General features: G+C 40.7%; 1 protein-coding gene across 1 annotated transcript in view; it reads left to right on the forward strand.

The window, feature by feature from the left end:
- The window catches only part of ITGA9 (integrin subunit alpha 9), a 216,509-nt gene that overhangs the window by 176,393 nt on the left and 17,796 nt on the right, over positions 1-22,320 (forward strand). The window contains exons 24-27 of the mRNA XM_068156889.1: positions 11,646-11,771; positions 12,376-12,495; positions 13,888-13,989; positions 21,311-21,430. Coding sequence (XP_068012990.1) covers positions 11,646-11,771; positions 12,376-12,495; positions 13,888-13,989; positions 21,311-21,430 — 468 coding nt within the window. The remainder of the gene's footprint in view (positions 1-11,645; positions 11,772-12,375; positions 12,496-13,887; positions 13,990-21,310; positions 21,431-22,320) is intronic.

Consider the following 22,320-nt stretch of genomic DNA (forward strand, 5'->3'; position numbering starts at 1 on the left):
GCTTATTATCCTCCAAAATAAGGATAAGATGCTGTGGTTACTGCATTGCTGATGTTTAAAACCATGAGCAAAGCAGAACTGTCAAAGCTCTCTAAAGTGCTGGTAGTGCCCAAGTGCTCCTTGAAGCATAGGTTGAGATAGGCTTACCATCACATGCTCCACATACAGAGGAAAACTTGTATGTTGTTATCATTGTGTAGAACCCCCCTCTTTGTTGGCAACCAGTTTTAAAAATTGTTTATTTTGTGTCTTTTGAAGTTTCAGGTCTTGGCTCTGAAAACATACATACATAGTCCTACTGTGTGAAGATATAAATATTTGCTGATAGCACTCGAGGCAGTAATTATTTTTATTATTTTTTTTTTAGCAGTAATTTATGCTGCTTCTGATTGCCTCCACTGATGCAAGGATTATTCAGGAACATTTTGATCTTACAGCAAGACTTTTTTTAGCCCTTTGTATAAGTCACCCCCCCCGCAGTTTCTTTATTTCAGTGATTGTTATACACACACTGACATACACGTATTTTGGCAGCATATTTAAAGGCATAACTAGATTGCTGGAGGAAATTATTCATTCCAGGGAGTGTATTGTGCAGAAACTTGTTGACCTTCCTGCCTCTTTCATTTTAATTACTTCTTTAAATGGCTGTTCCAAAACATGTTGCCCAGGGAATTAGAGGTGTTCTGCCCACCCTGGGCTAGAGCATATCTGTGATAACAACTGAATCAGGCCTTGCCTGGAACTCCAGTCTTTTACAGGAGAAACATGTATCTGCCCAGTCTCAGGCTGGCTGTGAGGGGAAGCAGGAACATGGCCCAGCATGGCCCAGTTGCTGCTAGACACAGGAAGCAGATCAGAAAGCTCTTATAAACATCTTCCTAACATCAACACGATAAACCAAAGCTTTCAGTGAAGAGGAACTTAACTCTCATTTAAGTTTTCATTGTTATACAGGAAAGGGTGCCTGACCATAAGATTATTTCCTGTGTTGGAACCTTTAAATAAATCTAAAGAGGAAAAAAAAAATCATGTTGTTTTTGCTTTACAGGAATCATCTGTATTGCCATACAAAAGCTCTGCCTTGTTTAGCGTTCACTGCATTTACAGAGTTTCAGAATAATCCTTTCATGCATTACTGGATATTGCCTTGAGGGTACAGCAAAACTATGTAACATGGCAGAAAGTTTATGTCTGTTCCTAGTTTGGAATTTCAGGTGAAACAAGATTTGAAATAATTTTCTTAGTTTTTGTATTTGACCAAATCTTCTAGCATTACAAGTGCTCTAATAGTTGCCTAAGCATCAATTTTTTATTTTTTATTTTAATTATGAAGAGAACGATCATGGAAAATATTTTTGAATGCAGAAAAGTAATTGTATCTTTCAAAAAAGACTGGTACTATAAAATCAAGGCTGTTGAAACATGGAAAAAGTGCACTGTGATCTACATCTTAAATCAGACCTTGGCAAAACTTGACATGTTTACTTACGGCCTGCTCATGATTAGCTTCTGAAGCAGTGAATTTTTTCAAGTTACTGGATTATTGGCACTTTCCAACACTCTCTTTCTCCTAAATCCTACGACTTGTCAATATGATGTGGTAGCCTGATTAATATTTTGGATGAACCAAAAGTCTTGCTACTTTGTGAACTGCCCGTGGCTCCTGTTCTTTTGGCAGAGTATGTGAAATTCCAATTTTGACAAAGATGATCGATTTGCCTCTTTATAGTGAACTTCAGATAAAGAAAAAGTCTTACAAAGTGAATTGGCTATACATGTTAGCTCTTACCAGATTAAGGGAGGAAGCAGGATGTTTGGTAGATACCACAGTAATTAGAAGTTTTGCTGAGATATGGAAAATAATACACAGTAGACTTCTTGTAAGCTTCCCAGCCAGAGAAGGTAACTCCTTCTGATGAAGGATCTACTGAGTGTCCTAGAGCTGATCTATGATGTCTTTCTGATATATTCAAATATCTGCTTTAGTGAAATATCCCATCTGAGTTGTGTGATCCCTACAGGGAATGTATTTATCCACACAGTTTTTAGAACCTCTCATTCTAACACCAGCACAGCCTGTGAGGAAAGACCAATAATTAGGTGAAGAAAAGCCATGGGCTTATTTATGTACCTAAGGAGACATATATTGTTTATATACCATAGGAGACATACCTTAAGATCTATCTGCTGTGTCATATGTTGGTGAAGCATTTCACAGTTCTCCATAAGAAGAAGAAATATACCTGTTGGTGACTCTCTCTTGGTGACTCTTGGATTTTGACTGTTAAAGGCTGATACATATGGAGCACATTATTTATGAGCACACTCATAAATACTCTCAGTGGTTGGTCTTTCTTTACACTATGTACATGTGGCAGTGCCTTCTGTCCAGGAAAGAAGCCACTGTCTTGTAAGTCAGGAACTTTAGATCAGAAGATCTTTGCTTTCCTTACTGAACTGTCTAGGTGGCACTGGTATTTGAGAGCAGTGCTTCTGGTGACTGCTGCTAAGTATGTGCAAAGCAGTTGTAGGGGCAAGACCAGGCAAGTGTTGCAGGATTACACTGGTCAAACTCAGTTAACAGGTTATTTAATTAAGCTACAGGGTTAAGTGCATGAGAGAGCTGGAGAGCAGCCAGGCAGAGAGGGACCTGGGGGTGCTGGTTGATGGTAGGCTGAACATGAGCCTGCAGTGTGCCCAGGCAGCCAAGAGGGCCAATGGCATCCTGGCCTGCATCAAGAACAGTGTGGCCAGCAGGAGCAGGGAGGTCATTCTGCCCCTCTATACTGCACTGGTTAGGCCGCACCTCGAGTACTGTGTCCAGTTCTGGGCCCCTCAGTTTAGGAAGGATGTTGACTTGCTGGAACGAGTCCAGAGAAGAGCAACAAAGTTGGTGAGGGGTTTTGAACACAAGCCCTATGAGGAGAGGCTGAGGGAGCTGGGGTTGCTCAGCCTGGAGAAGAGGAGACTCAGGGGTGACCTTATCACTCTCTACAACTACCTGAAGGGAGGTTGTAGACAGGCGGATGATGGTCTCTTCTCCCAGGCAGCCAGTACCAGAACAAGAGGACACAGTCTCAGGCTGCACCAGGGAAGGTTCAGGTTGGATGTTAGGAAGAAGTTCTATACAGAAAGAGTGATTGCGCTATGGAATGGGTTGCCCGGGGAGGCGGTGGAGTCGCTGTCATTGAAGGTGTTCAGGAGGAGACTTGATGGGGTGCTTGGTGCCATGGGTTAGCTGTTTGGGTGGGTTGGATTGGTTGATGGGTTGGACATGATGATCTTGAAGGTCTCTTCCAACCTGGTTTGGTTTATTCTAATAAAGGTTTATTCTAATAGAGAGAGATCTACAGGCATTGCAATCATGTTACCACGCTTTTATGCCAAACACACATCTGGTGTTCTCCTTTCTGCTGGAGGAGCAGAAGCCCGAGCTACAATGAAGTGCTCCTCTACACTGATTTAATGCTCTAGCATCTCCACTTTGCTGTTTAAATATTGCCTGTCCTCATGGCTGGGTAAGTTTACCTGTTGGATCTGTAGAGTACTGCTTCTCTTTACCAGCATCGCTACTTTTGCTCAAAATCTTTCAAGTGTTGTGTAAAATAGGTTATTTTAAAAAATTGTTTTGTGTTGTTTCAGTGGCTCTTGAATTTATTGCCAGAATCAACAGAACTGTTCTGATTCAAACATGTTTCATTATCTGTGAATGTTAAACATTTTTGGCATATGGAGCAAGTACTCAGCTAATATTTACATAACTTATTTGTCTACTGTTGAAAGTCTGACCTGGTCTGGAATTTCTTGCCCATTCCCATTTTTTTTTCTCAGTGTGACATGATAAATTAACCCTGCCTGTCAATTTATTTCTATTCACCTACTAAAGGGTGAATCAGTAGCTTTGAAATGGTGAATCAGTATCTTTGAATCAGTACACATACACCATGTTTTCCCTAATATTAGGGTGAATGTGCTACAGTTACCAACAAAGACAAACAGAAGTGCATCTGTTATTTATTATCCACTTCACAAACTTGAACCACTGATTAGACATGCGTACATAAATAAAACAGTAAAAGAAGAAGAAGAAGAAAGTAAAAACTATCTGGCATCAATTTCAAGAAGAGTACAGCCAAACTGTCCTTTGAAGCCAGCATACCCCAGGGCTGATGAGAAAGGCATCCATTTCAGACTTGAACAACGTTAACAATTTCATGAAACAGCTGACCTGTGTCCAGACCTTGAGTGTCTTTCCTGCATCTAAAATTGCTGTTCTAAATTCCTTGTGTTTTGTGACATTTTCCCTGAGCTTGCCCCCACACTTTTTCTGTGATCAGACATAGGTTTGGTTCCATCAGATGCACTCATAGCTGGATTCCACCTTTGTGCTTCCTTTGTATCAGCTTAATTCTGCTGGATTCCAGACTCTCATTAGTAACTGCTGATGATTTAACTCACGAGAGGAATCAGGCTTACTGGAAGAGCCTGGAAACTTCTAAGTTTTAACACCTGATGAATTCTTTTGCATTAGTGGCAGTCTGGTGTTGTCTGTAAGGAATAAGCCAGGATTAGTGCTCAACTTACATGCAGCAATGCAATAGGGAGATTGTACTTAATGCTTCACTGGAAGGAGCCGCTTGTTTCCTCTTGTTTTTCAGTCTCATTCTTCCAAGCGACTCTTATCACATGCACATATTTAAGCACATGCCAACTGTTAATTTCCATTTCCCTGTGCTTGGTCCTCAGCTGACCTTCCCAGCCCCCTGTTTGGAAATTGTATTTTGTTTCACTCTCCCAGGTTGACATCTTGTGCAGGATACGGAGCCTTGTGCAGGCTCTGAAAAAATGAAGAGTCTCACTTTTGATGCATATTAAACCAGTTGAGGTCCAGAGGGACCACTGGTTTTCAGTCCACCAGTGAAGTTTATGTTATAGGCAGTATGGTCTAAACCTTTAAAATGTTTGCAAACAGATCCAATGATTTCTTAAAGGCCCCAAAGACACTTTAGAAATGGACATGTTCTGAGAGTAGCTACAGATGAGCAGAAATGATGTTATGAGCACCCTGAAGGTGGAGGACAGAACTGAATGTGAATGAACAGGGGAATGTGCTGGGGCAGCAGGTATATTATTTCTCCCAGAAATTCCAGACCCTCTAAACCTATGGCTGATCTGGATTAGAAATGCAAGAATGGTTTGATTGGCAGTCCTGGATTTTCCTCAGTGTTCTTAGGGGACTACATGGTGATTGTCTGCCTTGCACTGGTATTACCTTGTTGGAGTGCCAAGCCTAGCCCAAGTATTCTCTTAAGTCCATACACATACAGGGAAAGTCAGAGAGAGTGATCCCTGTGGACACAAACCCATGTTATCTCCACACAACCTTTTCAAATATCTTCCAATTTTTAGCCTGTAATGTGTGCAGCGTACACAATATGTTTTACATCTAACTGTTGCACTCTGAAATGTCCTTCTGACTTTTTTTTCTAAAGAGTGGTGTAATCTGATATGACTAAAAATCATTCCTACTTTAGGGGCTTGCTCCTGCTCTGAAAGGCTTTTCAGAGTCCTCTGAAGTTTTCTTGTGGGAATTTCTTCCTTGTTGCAGATACAGCATTTTTAAAGCGTGAAGTAAGGCACATGCTTTCTCTAGTGGTTATGTCTTGTCTTGGAGAAGCTTAGTGGCTTGTGATGACAACAAAGAAAACAGGCTGAGGGAGCTGGGGTTGTTCAGCCAGGAGAAGAGAAGGCTCCAGGGAGGCCTAATAATGACCTTCCAGTACCTGAAGAGGGCCTACAAGAAGGATGGAGAGAGACTGGTTACTGTAGTGATAGGATGAGGGGCAATGGTTTCAAACTAGAGAAGAGCAGATTTAGATTGGATGTTAAGAACAAGTTCTTTAGCATGAGGGTAGTGGAACACTGGAACAGGTTGTCCAGGTAGGTAGTTGAGGCCCCACCCCTGAAGATATTCAAGGTGAGGCTCAACAGGGCTCTGGGCAACCTGATCTAGTTGAGGATGTCCCTGCTTGCTGCAGAGGGGATTGGACTAGATGAGCTTTGGAGGTGCCTTCCAACCCAGACCATTTATGATTCTGTGAACATAAAGTTGGCAGAGTAACCCATTGTATACGCTGTCCTCTTTAAATGTTGTTGCTCATGCATGTTTATGGACTTTCTAAGGGGACAACAACTTCCAGTAAGTTAACAGCACTAGAGACTAACTTGTCTGTGAATGTGTGGCCATTTATGGGTAGGGTAAGCAACATAAGGAATATTGTGATTTTCTGCATGATGATAGATTAGTAATACTCTTAGCCTTTGCAGAGTTATATATATACACCTTTTATGCAAGGAGGCACATATGGTGTTATATCTCTTTGTGTTTATGCATATTCCATGTATATGTACATGTGTTGAATACAATAGGAGAATGCTCATGAGTTAGCAGTGATTTTCAGTCTCTTAGGTTGTAGGTGTCCAGCTAAAACTGTCTAAAAGATTGTGATTTTGAGTGGCTCATGTCAGCCTTCTGAAAGCAGGACTGTTAGGTGTCTAAATTGAGACAGCCAACAATAATGTCTCCCTACAGAGAATTTCAGATGGCTGTTCTGGCAACCAGTGATGTTCAAGAATGCAGGTGAGATCTGAATGCAGGCTCTGCTGGCTTAATCACACTGACATACCATGATGCGACTATCAGACTGTGTTTTTATAACCATTCTTTTCCTTGAGACTAAGCAGTCAGACTAAAAAAAGTTGAGATAAAAACTAAATAAATTTTAAAAAATAAATAAATCCACTTGATGCATTGAAGTTAGATATTTTCCAGGCTTTAGTAAGGTGTTCCTAGAGAATGGGAACATCCCTACACACAGCCAGCCAGGTGAAAAGAAACCATTGTCAGTAAAAATTTGTGTGGAGAAATTTTCCTTTTGCTCTTGATGTCAGTTTGCCTCACTTGAAAGTTGAAGGCATTTTTCAACATGGTTAAACCAGGCTTCATTTTAATTAGAATAATGACAAAGGGTAATAAATATCTCTGGGTAGAAATAATTTATGGAAAGGTTTTTCCAAAATGTTTGGGTTCCCATCAGAAAGCCACCACCTTATGAATCTTTCAGTTTAGAATTGAGAGTATAGAATATTGTATACAGAGGCTAAGGAAATGTAGACAGTAATTTATAAGACCTTTGAAATTGTTTTTATGCAATTTTTTTTTTCTGCAATGTAAAGCTGTTCAGTGAAATCTGCCAAGTCAGATTGAAAATACATGCATAACACTTCCAGTTATGGAGGAATTTTGTATGGTCAAGACTGATTGTAGCATGTGTGAGAAACTGGTTATAATATCTGGCTTTCCTAAGGGGAATTACTGGGGATCGGGGCGGGCACGGTCGTTGGGCCTGGATCGTTGGGCTGATGGTCTGTATTGTGTGGGGTATTGGGAGAGAAAGGGGAGGTGCCAACAGGTCTAAAGACTGTCCAGGTCAAAAGTGAAGGTTTTGTCTGTCCTGATGGAGAGTGGTGGGAGCGTGCTGGGGAATATATGAATATGTACGCTTTAATATATTAAAATGTATGTTTGCCGTCTATATCAGTTCATCTCGTGTTGTTGGGGTGCGCCTCTAGCAAACTCGCTATGTGCCCAGCGCTGTGTTGCCTTTATTTTATAATAAACTGGTTACAAATTTTCAGCAGCGAGTTCGTTTCTCACACGTTTTGGTCCAGAAGGATTTGTGTGTGTAGAAATATAGCAATCCAAGCACATAAGAGACAGCATGAACTCCAGGAGCCCTGCTTGTAGGAGTTGATGTAATATCCATGTGCATAGGTGGAAAAACATTAACATGCATAATGTATATTCTGTGCATCTTCAGTCATCAACCTTTGCAGAAGTTCTGCTGGACTGAAGTGCCTTAGAGTGCTTCTTTGCTCGCGTCTTATTTCGGATTCAGAAGTGAGCTTTTAAAGCAAAATCCCCCGCCTTTCAAGTGCAGGCAGCTGTCCTTCATACCACACAATGACAACCTGCTTTTCTTTGGGGTGAAAAGAAACACAATGGAGCACTTGAGGAGTGCACTTAACGCTCATTCATAGCTGCAGCACATTCAGGCCACAGGATCAGACTCGGAGCAAGTTAGAAAAGGAGTTGATATGCCCTTTAGGTGCTGAGGTCCCCCTTATTGTTTGGCCTGAATTAGGCGTTCAGGTAGACTTCTGGGTTTTTAGGTAAGCTTTCACTACAGGAGATTTAACTGTAGTGACAGCACACCAGATCACATTTTTTTTTAATGAAGGACTTAAACCACTGAAGTACCTTCTGGAAAATAAAATGAAACAACCTTTAGCAGAGACAGCTCCAACATAGCTCCTTGAAAGTCCCTCCTTGAGAAGCTGCAGAGTTGCTCTTGCTTGGTACCTTGCTTGGGACATGTTTTTATTTCCCAAGCTGGTATTTTAATGTAGGATTTAAGAAAGCCTCCTTTCTGTCCCTGTTCCCACTGCTCCAGTTTTGTTGATGCTTGTTTGTGTTAGGAATCGGATGTTGATTTTTCTCTGTGGCTTCTACATAGTCCTTGTATTGAGTATAAAGGCAACATACATCTCCTTCTATGTCCTTTGCAATGCTTTGAAAACCTCTTTCTGCTATTTCTGTGGGATGTTTGATCCCAGGTCCTGGGAAGATCACTTTGGAGATAGCCCTTTTCTCTTTAGAGGCTGCTGAGAGTGCATGGAAATTTCCAAAATGCTCTAGTATGTCACATACCCTGAAACTCCAAGACTTTGTCAAAGAGCCTGGCTACCTACTCCACTTCAAAAACTTGTGCAGTTATTGCAGCTATCAATGATAAGCATTTGTTCATTCAAAGCCCTTAAATTTGCTGGAAATTTTATTCTCTGTATGCTAGATTATGAAGTTGGTCCAAAGGAGAAAAACAGGTGACTAGGGTAGCACTGTGTTTGAAAAAGGAGAGCCTCACGTGTGAGGCCAAATCCTCATTTGTATTTCAGAGATGCAGTACAGTCCCAGCACAATGCAGGAGCTTTCTGCTAAGATTTTATTCAGCAGGTTGATTGCCTAGAGCTGATTTCTCCATTGAGAAGAAAGCTTAATGAAAAGTCACCATAATTTTGTCTCTGACTGGTTGACTGAACCTTACCTTTATGCATCCAAATGTTGATGAAAATAAGAGATGGTGTGAAGTTTTAAGTGTCTGACAGTCTCCCTAACAAAACAAACAAAAAAAAACAACCCAAAAGCCCAACCACAAATAATCCCAGGCCAAACAAAAGACAGAAAAAAATCTCCCTAATAAACAACAACAAAAAACCCACCCAAACCCAACCAACCAAAAAAACCAAACCAACCCCCCACAAACCAACCAAACCAAACAACAACAAAAGCAAACTCCAAACCTGTAAAACCTGTAACCAAACCCAACCAAACAAAAAACCCCAAACAACCCAACTGTAGTCAATCCTTTGTAGAGGTTGACTTTCCTTCTGCCTCAGTGTGATCCACACTTTTTTCTCTAATTCCATGGCTCCAATGTTTCTAAGAGTGCTGAAAGAGGCATTGCTTCTCAGCTGCCTTGTAATCCTTTCCTGTCTCCTGACCATCAGCATACACTGATTGTTTGCAGATGCACAGATGAACAGGACCTAATTTCTGCCTGCTTGAATCCCTCCAAATTCTTCAGGCCAAGCAGTAGTGTCTGCCAACTTCCAGGAAGTGGTGTCTGCATTTAGCTACTGATGCAGGCTATAGGTGACCTGCTGGTCTGTTCCACAGCAGTGCAGGTGACAGAAGGTGTGTGATCCGTGCATGTGTCCCTCCTAAAGTGAGCAGAGACGCTGAATTTAGTAGCTGCTTTGTGTAGGATTGCCACACAGCTGGCAGAACGGGTAGGATATTTCCAAGTTGTTACTCAGTCTTCTGGAGGTGCTTTTCCATGTTTCAGCTAAAGTGTTTTAAAAAGGATAAGCTGTAGCCAATTTCAGTTTAAGAAAAGGTCACCATTCAGAGAAGAAAGGACTGGATTGATGTTGCTTCATGCCAGATGATTCCATTTAGTCATGTGAGATATTTCTGCTTTGGTTTGTTCTTACATTGTATTTGTACAGGATGTAAAGCAAGACTGTTTGAGGGATGTGCCAACAGCAGGGATATTGCAGAAGCTCATAATGTCCTTTCTGTCTCTCTTGTGTGAATCTAATGACATCTGTCCAAATGTCTGGTAATTTAAACTTTCAGGAAGAAAGAACTAGTACTGACTAGATCTTGACTCTTTGCTGTTCCTGATTTAACATAAACCTTCTTGCTGATCTGGATCTAAGTCCTATGTGAAAGGTCAAGGAAAATAAATGTCAGTGGGCTTTGTGAATCTCTTGCCTACAATAAACAATGAAACTCATTCCAGGTGATCTGGGAAAATGGTGGACATTGTAGTCTTAATTTTCAGTTGATCTCAAGGACACTGCAAGTAATGAGTAGCTACCTGTGCCTATATCTGTTGGGAAAACAAAGATGTATTAGGTGAAGGCAGATTATGAGTATGCACTTCAAAGAACAGATTATGAAGAGCTTGTGGGCAAATGAAGCAGAAAAGATACATAAATATCACTTGTCTGGAAAATGTAATTTAAGATCTAGATAGACTTTTGGGGTTTTCTTTTTTTGGCAATATTTTGCCCAACTCAGCTATAAACTCTTTAGTTCAAAATTGGATAGTGCAGTAATTTTATACCCATAATGACTGGTTTTTTTTTTCTCCCTCTCTTGTGATTAGAGTAAGGTGCAAGTTTTATTCCTCTCAGAGCAGAGGATGTGAGGAGGTCAACAGCAAGATATGCAAGAATGTCACTTAGTGGTTTGTGGGAAAACCTCCATCTCTCTCATTTTTATAGGTTTTAAGGATGGCAGCAAGAGTAATTTGATGATACTCTGCTGCCATAGTTTGTAGGTTTTCTTCAGTGATGATTCATAAGGTGCAAAAAGTGAGAAGGGTTTTGTAGTGCAAGGGTATCTTAGCTGAAGGTCGTTTTATCAAAACTTGATACATGGCACCTGCTCCAAGCATCTACTTTCCTGGACAAGGAGATAAGCTAATGATACAAAAAAGATTACTTTTGTACTATTTGTGCTGAGAGGTAAAAGAATGTATGCAGTGTCCAGGCTTGTTTATTTACACAAATGTTTAGTTTAACTCAGTAGTTGTGATATAAATTATGAAACAGCCAACTTGTCCAAAACATCAAACAAAACAGTTACAAGAAAGGAATATACAGAGTGACACTATTGACTTCAAATGTTATGTGGTGGTTTTTATCTTCTGCTGAGATTTTCTTTCTTTGTTTCTAACTCCAGATTTGGAGAACACAGACACCTACATTTGAGCTAGGTTAGATAGGTTTGTATTTTCTCCAGTCAAGAGAGCCGAGCATTTCCAGAGTGTGGTTGGTCTGGCTTACTTGAGATATTTTCTTCAGGATTATTTGACTCCCAAAGCACTTATTTCTTTCTTTTGACTACTAATGGGTGACATTCATATGTAGCTGTATTTTTATGGACAGGCTTATTTTACCTTCTTGTGTAGTTTAATTGAGAATAATAATTATGATTTTAATTGTTTTTGCAGGTTGGTCAGGACAAAGGAAACTGTTCTTTTCACAGAAACCCCAGCCCATGCATTGTTCCTCAAGTGAATGAAAATATTTTCCACACAATATTTGCTTTTTTCACAAAGTCTGGCAGAAAAGTATTGGTAAGAAAGTCCAGTTATGACAAACTTGAACATACTGTGTATTGTAAAAACGCTTTTGCATGGCTTAGTATGAAGGACTCAAGCAGATAGTCCATTAAAAAGTAACTGTTTGGTGCCTGTGTCCTGATACTGATGATGTGTCATGGAGATGTTTAGTGGGTTTAGTTATCTGATTTTTAAAGGGAAATAGGATGTTCCACGAGGTGCAGAAGGGAGGGAATTACCTGGCATGGCAGCACACACTTGATGACCAAAGCCCTTGTTCCCATGTTTTGACAAATCACATAGAGCTGCGGGGCCGCACACCGTGCTTGACACCTGACCTGTGCAAAGGGCTAATATGCAGCAGTGCCCCTGCTCCCCCTGGCCCTGAGTGCTCACCTGGCTCAGCAGCAATGAAGAGGGGTGAATCTTACCTGTCTTACTTTGATGCAGGTCTATGTAATGTCATCAGGTCTTGAGTGTCACCATTAATGCAATGCAGAAGTGTTGTATTTTAGCAGCTTACCGAGTAACTTACTTAGTTGATGTGTTTGCTGTCACAAAATTTGTTGCTGATTTTTTTTCCTCATTTGCCTAACAGCTTTTTCCATATTTCCTGTAGGACTGTGAAAGACCAGGCAGGTCCTGCTTAATTATACGCTGCAACTTAAGCTCACTAGCCAAAGCAGAGTCCTGTGATATAAGTATCTACACACTGCTGAACACGGAGATACTGAAGAAGGTAGGTGCTTCCTTTGTCATTTAAGTACCAATTCATGTTTATGTGCATCAATGGACTCTGAAAGTTTTCATCCTGAGAAATGAAAAGTAAAGTGCATGTAAACTGCGACCAGCTATCTATCATTCCTTCTGTAAGAGACATGGCAGGATTTTGTAATTTTTTACTTCAAATAATTACCATTCAAAGAAGATACATCACAACTGTATTAATGCTGAGCTTGGCATTTGTGACAAGTAACAAATGGTAGCAAGTTAATTCCTGTCTTCTCTGAGACAGCAAATCTTTTGCATTTCTAGTGATTTACTGCATTTTGCCCTGTTTACTTACAAAAATGCTGACTCTGTAGCATTGCGAACGTTGAGTGGCAAGATTATGAGGGTATAAGATAATCAGAGGAGGAAGCTGATAACATGAGCCTACTAAAACCTGCCTTTGATGGCTGTCAAATTAAAAGCATTGGAGAGAGCCCTTATTATAAAGCAGTTCCTAAAGCAATTGGTAGCCCTGAGCTTTTTCCAGCTGAAGCCAACTCATCTGCTAAAGATTGTTCACAAAACAGTAAATACAGGCAAGGCCAGAAGTTGTATTTGTTGCATGCTTGCAGAAATTCTGAAATATGTGAGTAAGTACCTGACTGCACAAAAAATGTTTCTGGCAAATTCAGTCCTGGCAATAGACAAGATTCATCCACTTTTTTGGATCCTTTCCAAGGACATGCAGTGTTTACATATGCCTTTGGGTCAGTGTCACCAATACGTTGTCATTTCCCACTCACCTACCCTCTCCAAGGTGAAGAGCATTCAAATGTCTGGCCTATCAGTTGAAGTGGCAGCTTCTTGGAATGCACTGTGTAAAATACAGGAGAAATAGGTATTAACAAGGGGAGGGGAATGATGAAGCTGTTTGCAATGCACAGATTCAAATAATGAAGTTTTCATCTTGGGATATGCCAGAACTTGTCCCACATTCCATATATCATTTTTCTGTTAATTTGAAAAAGAAATAGGAACTTTTCTTCGATGGTTAATATTGAGCTTGCCTATGTTGACTGGCAGCGTTCTCTTTTGCAGTAAATGTGGCAAACATTAACAGGCCAAATAGAAATGATGTCTTTAAAGTCCACTGTATCAGATTTTGTTTTAATCTGAGATTATGTGCTCAGTTTTATGTATTGTGAGCCTGAACTATCTTTTTGCAAAGCAGGATTGTAACCTAACCTTCACTAAGCATTGTCTAGACGTGTTTATTACACTGATAAATGTTTGGTGTTTTTTTGAAGATTTTTGGTGCTTTTTATTCTTTTCTTTTCTTTTTCAAATCAAATCCCATTCTTCCTGTTTGATTTTTTTGTGTTTTTCTTTTTTTTTTTTTTTTTCTTTCTCCTTTTCTCAGGACAGTTCATCAGTCATCCAGTTTGTCACAAGGGCAAGGGTGAGGGTGGACCCTGACCTCAGAGTAGTGGAGGTGCCCAATGGAAGCCCAGAAGAAAAACCAGTAAGTAAATAAACCTGATGAGAGAGGTTTCCTGATCCCAGTGGGCTGGAGAACATTGAGGGCTCTACAAAAAATGGTATTTGTGGCTGCGTTTAGGCTAGACTAGCCCACAAGAATGCCCAGACTTTGTTTGACTAGGCTAGCAATGCCGTGAACTGTGTTTTTGCTCTCTGTGATAACCATGCCATCACAATGCGTGATGTTATGTGAAGCAGGAGGATCTGTGTTGTACTAGCCAAAATTGAGGTTTTTGTGCCAAAATTAGGTTTAGCTTCCTGTTCTAGGGTTAGTGTCTGCTTTAATCTAATTCAGATTTTCCTTGAAAACCTAGCAGAGACTTGAAACCTCAGAGAAGTCTTTTCAGATGTGCCAGTAAGAAATAATTAGAATTGTTAATGATATATTTGGGGGCTGTGAAAACAGGCAAGGTTGTCTCAACTTTCAGAGATACATTTAACTTTTCCACTGTGCTGAGCTGGTGGAAATCATGTATGTTCTGATACCACATTTTATGTTGATCTGCATGAGGCTGGATTGAGAACTGAAGGGGAAATATTAAAGTTCAATTCACTGTATAGCTTTGGCTGTAAGTAAATCTGTGTGCGGCTGTGTTTACAATGTACTGGAGAAGTGGGAAGTGCTGGGTTTGGTTTCCTTCTACCAAGTCACCTAATACTTACACATGAAAACTGAATGAGGGCTGCACCCGACTTCACCTTTTTTTCTTTCTTTTTTTTTTTCTTTTTTTCCTGGTGAAAATTTAAAGTTTTATTTCTCATTTCTCTCTCATGTGAGAGACCAGAAGTTATCTGGACTACTTTCAATTTCTCCTGTTGCTGTGCATTCTTCAAGTATGACCAAGATCACATCTCTCATTATCCTTTTAGCCCCAGTGATTGTCATCACTACTAGCCCATGCAACCACTCTCTAATTGGCTCCATTTCAATGAGTACTCTCGAGGCTTGAGTGTGCGAATATTTAGTTCATGACACTTTGGAAGATGCTGATGTCCTAAACCAAAGCATTCATCTCAGCAGTCCTGCGGGCAAATGAGGAATTGAACTTGCGACTACTTACTACCTTCAGTTTGAAAGCAGAGACATCACTATAGTGACCATCTTCTCCACCATTGTGTCTGCAACCCTAGATGTAACTTTGTAATTTATCAGGCCTGTCAAAAAAAGAAATTATTGTATGTGATAGGACCCTATTCTTTTCCCTTCTATTTTGTTTTCTTTGTCAGGTTTCTGGGCCTGACAGAAGAGCATTAAAACACAGTCCTGGCAGCTGAAATGAAAAACATAGCTAGCTTTGCTTGAGAATGTGTCTTTTAAGTGATCTGCAGCCCTGATTGTTAATATATTGCTTGATCTCTCTTTAGTTCTGCAGCTTGCAAGGAGAGAACCCTGCAATTTTATGGAAAAATTTCCCATACCCCAGCTGAAATAGAAGTCAGGATCTCTCTGCTGAATATCTTGATCTATAAAGGGGTTTGGGATCTCTAGGAATGACAGGCACAATGTAAAATGTGTGGGATTATTTAATGTTTAAATTTAGAGACGGTTTTATCTAGGAAAGCAAGCTCTGCTGTATTTCATTGTTATCTAATCTTTGGAGGAGAAAAAAAAAGAAGGAATAACCCCCCCGCCCCAGGAAAAAACCACACACAAAAAAAAATCCCCCCCCAAATTGTCTTTTTCCTTTTCCGGGAAAGCTTTTCATCAAGCCTTGAGTTGCAATGATTATAAAGTGCAGTGTGTGTGCTAGGAAACTATACTAACTTTCAAACAAGAGCTTGCTCCTAGCTTCTGGGAAGCCCTATCCATAAAGGAGCATGGTTGACAGGTTGACGCCATGTAACATCAATTTGTAATTTCAGGTCTTTTCTAACGTCAGTGCCATTTGCTGTCTCTTTTTATGCTCTTTCCATATGTTGGTTGGCTTCACCATGACTGTATGTTTTGCACAGGGTCATGTTCAGGGAAAAATTTAAGACATGTGGTTTGGCTCAAGGTATTCATTTTTCTCCCTCCTCTTTTCTTGTGGAATGCAGAAGGGAATAGAACTGTGTTGCAAGCCACAGCTATGCAGCTGGAAGTGGAGACAGGAGAGATAAAATGTCTTTGTTCATACCCCTCCCTTCCTTTTTCCAGCTCATCCTGTAATCTTTCCATTGACCATAGACTGCTCTACTGTATCTGTTTGGATAGTAGCTCCTTCTGAATGCTTGTGCATGGACTTCTTTTGAGTCTGTTTATGGAGTTGTTCCCTAAAAATAAGAAACATTTTTGGGATACTTTTTCATGGTAAATTTGAAAAGGTCTTTTTGCTTTCCAGAGATAAAGGTCAACTTATTAGCACGTGGTTCTTCAGAATGAGATTCCCTTACTTCACTGACCACTTTTACAGCATGGTGTTCAATAGCAGAGTGCAAAGTGTCTGAAAAGAAGTTAAGAGAAAAAGGAAGGCTGATATTTGTGATGGCAGTGTTAGAAGTACTAGTGGTGGCAGGACCACCCATAAAAATACCAGAAAATCCAGTAGGTGATTTGTAAAGGAGTTGCAATACTTATGTAAACATCTGTAACCTGGGTAGCAGGCTTTGAAATGAACCCTTTGAGGGGGAAAAAAAAAAAGGCATTCATGCAGTTTTCAGAAATCATTTACCTGGATATGATTTTATGTGATTTGGAATGATTATTTTCCACCTCCACTTAAAAGAGGCTGTTTGAGCTCTTATATTGGACAGGTCACATGAAGAAGGTGAGCAGAGTTTGGATTTGGCTCTGACAGTTGTATTAGCATGAGTATATATTGGCTGAAACCAATGGCATGATATTTTCAAGAAGCACATTTTCTTTTCTTGTGCTTATGGGTTTCCACGAGGGTTTGGCTCCCTTTTTCTCTGCATGTAAGGCAAAACCAACAATAAGCTCCATGAGACCACAGTGGTCAAATACCAACAATCTGCATCTTGCACTCACTGAGTGCTTCTATGGAGCTAAAGGACTTCCCCCTTAGTGCCACTGTGGAAGGAAGAATAGGTTAGATCTCACTATGTCAAAAACCAGCCAAATGCCTTGGAGTCTCACTCTCTTGAAAGTGTGGGGGTGCAAAGCTGAAGAGATGAATGGGGAACTCTGGATATAATGCACACATCTCCTTCAGGAAGTTTTACACAGAGAGAGTGATTGCCCATTGGAATGGGCTGCCCGGGGAGGTGGTGGAATTGCCATCACTGGAGGTGTTCAGGAGGAGACTTGACAGGGTGCTTGGTTACATGGGTTAGTTGATTAGGTGGTGTTGGATGATAGGTTGGACGCGATGATCTTGAAGGTCTCTTCCAACCTGGTTTATTCTATTCTATTCTATTCTATCATATCCTTGCACGAAATTTCTAGCACCATTCTAATAGACAAAAAGGATTTGGGATAATATCTGAACTGCCCAAACTCTCCTTCTCTGAAGATATTTCCATTTCCTCTGTGATGTAGACAATGTTTTCCAGAAGTCTCTCAAAGTTACTCCTCAAACTGACTCCTCTGAAGACTGGCAGAAAAGCACCATGGCTTTAGGGCAGAAATGAATGTGAGTGAACATGCTTCAGGCACAAACTTCTCGATCTCTTTTTCACCATGCAGCTTTTACCTGTGCCTGCTTGCATTGCTCTGCAGACTCTCTGCAGACTGGACATTAGGAAAAAAAATTTCACAGAAAGAGTGGTGAATGGGCTGCCCAGGGAGGTGGTTGAGTCACCAACCCTGGATGTGTTTAAAGGTCGTTTGGATGTGGTGCTTGGAGATATGTTTTAGGGGTGAACCTTGTAGAATAGGGTTATTGGTTGGACTTGGTGATCCTGAGGGTCTTTTCCAACCTGAATGTTTCTGTGATTCTGTGATTCAGCAAAGTGCCCTATAAAGCTGAAGGCTACCATACAGCTCTGTTGCTACCATTAGCTCAGGGCAAATATACTTTCTCAAGCCTTTAAACCTTTCCCTCCTCCTGGGTAGAGTTCATTGTTCTCTCATGTTCATCCCAGTCACCCAAATGTAATTCAGCACAGACAATTGATTGTCCTAGATGGATTTCATTATTTTTTCTCAGGGTTTGAATATGTTTCTGTTTGCAATGCTAAACAAATACATTTCAGGGGAAAACTTTTAAAGAAAAACTTTTAAAAATTAAATTTTAAAGAAAAACTTTTAAAAATTAAGTTTATGGTTGTAAAAACCTTCAAAGTGTTGGGATTTTTTTGTTTATTTTGGTTGGTTGGTTGGTGTTTTTCTGAGAGGTCTTTCTTTTCATAATTTCATGCAGGAAGATTTAAATGCATATTGACATGCCTAAGCTTTAGCAGTCTGCTTGCGGTGCAGAGGACTCTTTTCTTTGGCCTTTTCTGCTTGTCTGAGTTGGATGGAGCAGTCTGTGGCACTAGGCAGTGCTCATGATGTCCTGGGCTTTTTTTGATGCACATGGGGGTACTTTTTCCACTCAGCAAGCTACTTCCACCCCCTCTTGCCTTTTAGAAACACAGCATTTTAAAGCACCTGTTCTCTCGAGCTCACCCTTGTGCTGAAGAACTTCTTCCTAAGACCCGATCTAACCCTGATCTCCCTCAGCTTCAAACCATTCCCGCTTGTCCTGTTGCTAGACACCTTTAGGGAAAGTCCCTCTCCAGCCTTTCTGTAGGATCTCTTTGCATATTGGAAGGCAGCTCTAAGGTCCCCTTGGAGTCTCCTCTTCTCCAGGCTGAACAACCCCAGGGCTTGAGAGGCATAAGGACATAGACATGTGCAACATCCCTGCCCCTCTCCAAACCAGGAAGACATGAATAAGGAGGTTTATGTTTGCATGTTAATTCTAAGCTGTTAGAAGAAACTAGATAGGTAAGAAGTTGCTGTTCTCTCACATTATAGTTTGAGTTGTGACTGCAGAAGCTGCAGCTAAGGTCTTCTAAGCAGAGTGCTTCAAACCTGAAATGTGGGGTTCTTGCTCTAGAGATGATGTGTGATTTGATCTCTGCAGCTCTTCCTGGTTCTGTCTTTTACAGTATGATGGACTTGCAGTTCTGTTGTGCTGGAGGTTGCAGACTATACTGTCTGTGTAATGGAGAGAAAGCACTAACTCATCTGCATCCAGCGATTATTTTAAAGGTCTCTTCACTAAAGCTGGCAATACGTAAAATGTTAGGAGTTGGGGGTTTTGTTTGCTTGTGGTTTGTTTTTGTTTTGGGGTGGTTTGTTTGTTTTTTCCTTTTCTTTAAGAATCAGACAGGAAAGTACAATTAATTGCCTTATCATCTAAGAAACAATCATCTGAATCTGTCCACAAGACTGATGCTAACCATAGCCTCTGTGAGAAATGGACTGCCACATCAGATCATCTTTCCAAGTTGGCTCACAAATATGAAAAAGGCACAAGATTTGTGTTTGATGTCTCTGTCTGGGATTTTGCTTACACTCATCTTGGCTATGAGGGAAACTGCTGCTTAGGAAACTTTCTCTGTTCAGCAAGATGTCTTGAAAAGTCTGGCAAAGGCTTTGTGCTAATGTCTGAAACATTGAAATTGTTCTTTTTCTCTGGTGTCCAAAAGCTATTTTAAGCATTGTGATACTAGTTACGGGAATATGTTTGGATAAGCCTATCTATGTATAGCTTCATTCCTGTCGTTTGTTATGTTTTCATGTCTCTGCCATCAAATGCCTGATATCAATAGGAACAAAAAGAAAAGTCTGCATAGGTCAGCTGTGTTAAAATTCCTTGTCTAGAAAAGCTGTGGTCTTAATCAGTGTTATCCTGTGAAACTGAGGTCTTTGAGTACTTCTGCATGGGAACACCATGACAAAACAGAGATATATCATATATCACCTGCTTTCTCTCATCTATGCCTGTAATTTTTGTAGGTGTTTGCTAAGGCTGTGTGCACTTACAATAAGAGAGAAATGTTCATTGGTGGGATCATGGGAGTCTGTCCTGCCCCATTTCTTCCTCAGGGCACCACTGTTGATCACTCGATAGTTCAGAATCCCCATGGGGTTTTTTGAGGCTTGGAAACCTATAAAGACGGAGAACCCAGAGCCTCTTTAGCCCCTGTTCAAGTGCTACAACCTCCCTGTTGCAGTCTTTTCCTGAATGCCCACATTCAACATCCATATGGGTTGTATATTACTTTCCCTCTGTATCAAATGATTGTGTTTGAAAGGTGCCACCTGTGAGTGTAATTATTTCTTAATTGTTTCTGACTCTAACTCCTGAATTTCCACCCTCTTTTAACTACCTTTTAAAAAAAAAAAATGTTTTGTTTGAAATCCAGACTTAACAATTCATATCTGTGAAAGGGTTTTGACATTTTTTGGTAAAGATGATGAAAATGGTTTGTGGAGGAACGAGGAAAACACTGCTTTGCCTTCCAAAACAAACCAAAACAAAGCCAGACAAAGCAAATGTATTACCTTTCAAAAAATCCCCTCTGCCTCTACATTTGATGGATATTAAATTGCAAAATTTAACATAGAAATAGCATTCAGTGAGGAGAACTGGGTTTGAGTTTTCCACCGAGGAACTGTTTTTGATTGAAATAAGAGACTGGAAATTCATATAGTGCATGCAAGTGGTATAATTTGGTCCCATTTTCTTCTTAAGGCAGATGGTTAAGGGAAGTTCTTTATAGGCTGTATTTTCCTGCCATACATGGCTATACAAAAAGAGAGAACAGAACAGCAGGGGACTGCTCTCTGTGTTCCCAGAAGAGCCCATGACTGCACGCGCCCTTCCCTCTTTCACACAATGTCTCTTGAGAAGCACAGCAGGGACTGTTTGTATCCAATAGGGCTATGTGCCAGTTGTCCCATTTTTTGTGGAAAAAAAAAGTTAACAAGCTCAGCACACAGGAGTGTTTCATGTGAAGCACTGGGGTGTTTGGCAGGGCGGAGAGCATGATGAGTAAGACAAGCAAGGTGAGATGTCAGGGCAATCCCTGCCAATCCAAGGGATGTCATTTTTCATGCAAACCTTTGTGCACCTTTGGTGGCTCAGCACCAGGAGAACATGCTCAGTGTCTGGGGTAGAGGGGCTGTCAGGGTAAGAGCTCCTTGAAAGTAGAAGCTGGTATCCTTTGGATCCAAGGCATGGCTGCTCAAGCTCCACTTGAAAACTTTAAATCCCTTGCGAAAAATAGATGGAAAGCATGAAATAAAAAGTGCATTCCATACTTGTTTGACAGATGAAATATGATCAGCAAGGCCACCATGCAATTTGTTTAATAAGATGAGTCAGTACAACTTCCAATGATAAAAAGATCTCTTTCTAATTGCTTTGTAGGTGGTCTTTGAGGCTTTACACAATCTGGAGCCTCGTGGTTATGTTGTTGGATGGATCATTGCCATCAGTTTGCTGGTGGGAATTCTCATCTTCCTGTTGCTGGCTGTGCTCTTATGGAAGGTAAGGTAACAGATGCAATGTGAACACCAAGGCTAGTGCCATGAAGCAAAAGGTTAAATTTATTCTTGCATTAAATGACCATTTGCTTTAGGAACTCTATTACAGAAGCCATTGGCTAGCAAATTTTCATATCCAGGCTTTTGTGAGGGACAGGGAAAGATCCATGATATAGAGCAGTGCATAAAAGGATTTATTTTTAGAGCCTGGTTGTTAAAAGTTGAAATGTCTTGGTACCATTTCAGGACAAAAGAGGATCCCTCTTTAAAACCTGCTGTTATATCACACTTAGATACTCTGTATATCTGTGTGGTTTTCTGATGACTGGGGCTGACAGGGTTTCCTGAAAATCAGGTCAAATTTGCTGGACCATTTTGAGTGCATGCCTGGCAAAATCCAGTCTGTAGCTACTGTTTTCAAGAGGTAAGTGCCTGGGGGAGAGCAATAAATTCTTCAGATCTCTCAAAGCAAGAGTTCCAGAGGATTAAAATACATTGCCAGAGCATGAAGCACTGGGACCTGTTAAAAGGCAGCCTTCATGCCACCTCTGATAAGATACAATCCTTGTACTCAGGCTCTGTTACATGGTAAAAGTGGGCTGATGCTGACACTTAGCAGCAGCCATCTGGAGTGGTAAATATGAAGGGTAAGGAGCTTCAAGTGTTTTCATTCCTCAGTTCCCTGTTACCAATCCATAAATTTAAAAGGCCACGGTCAAGGTCAGGGACTGTCTTTGAGAGAAATAAATCTCAAATGCACACATGGGAAGAAGTCCAGCCTTACTTTGCTTCCCGTGGCAGAGGTCCAGCAGCCTGCTCTGCACTGTTTAGCAGCATGTGGCTGCAGGCTCTGCTCACCGGCTGTGCCGTGACTGGAGGTCACAGCCCAAGTGT

This window comes from Melanerpes formicivorus, unplaced genomic scaffold (genome assembly GCF_026170545.1).
Source record: "Melanerpes formicivorus ecotype bairdi unplaced genomic scaffold, bMelFor1.0.p_v2 SCAF_35, whole genome shotgun sequence".
NCBI lineage: Eukaryota > Metazoa > Chordata > Aves > Piciformes > Picidae > Melanerpes > Melanerpes formicivorus.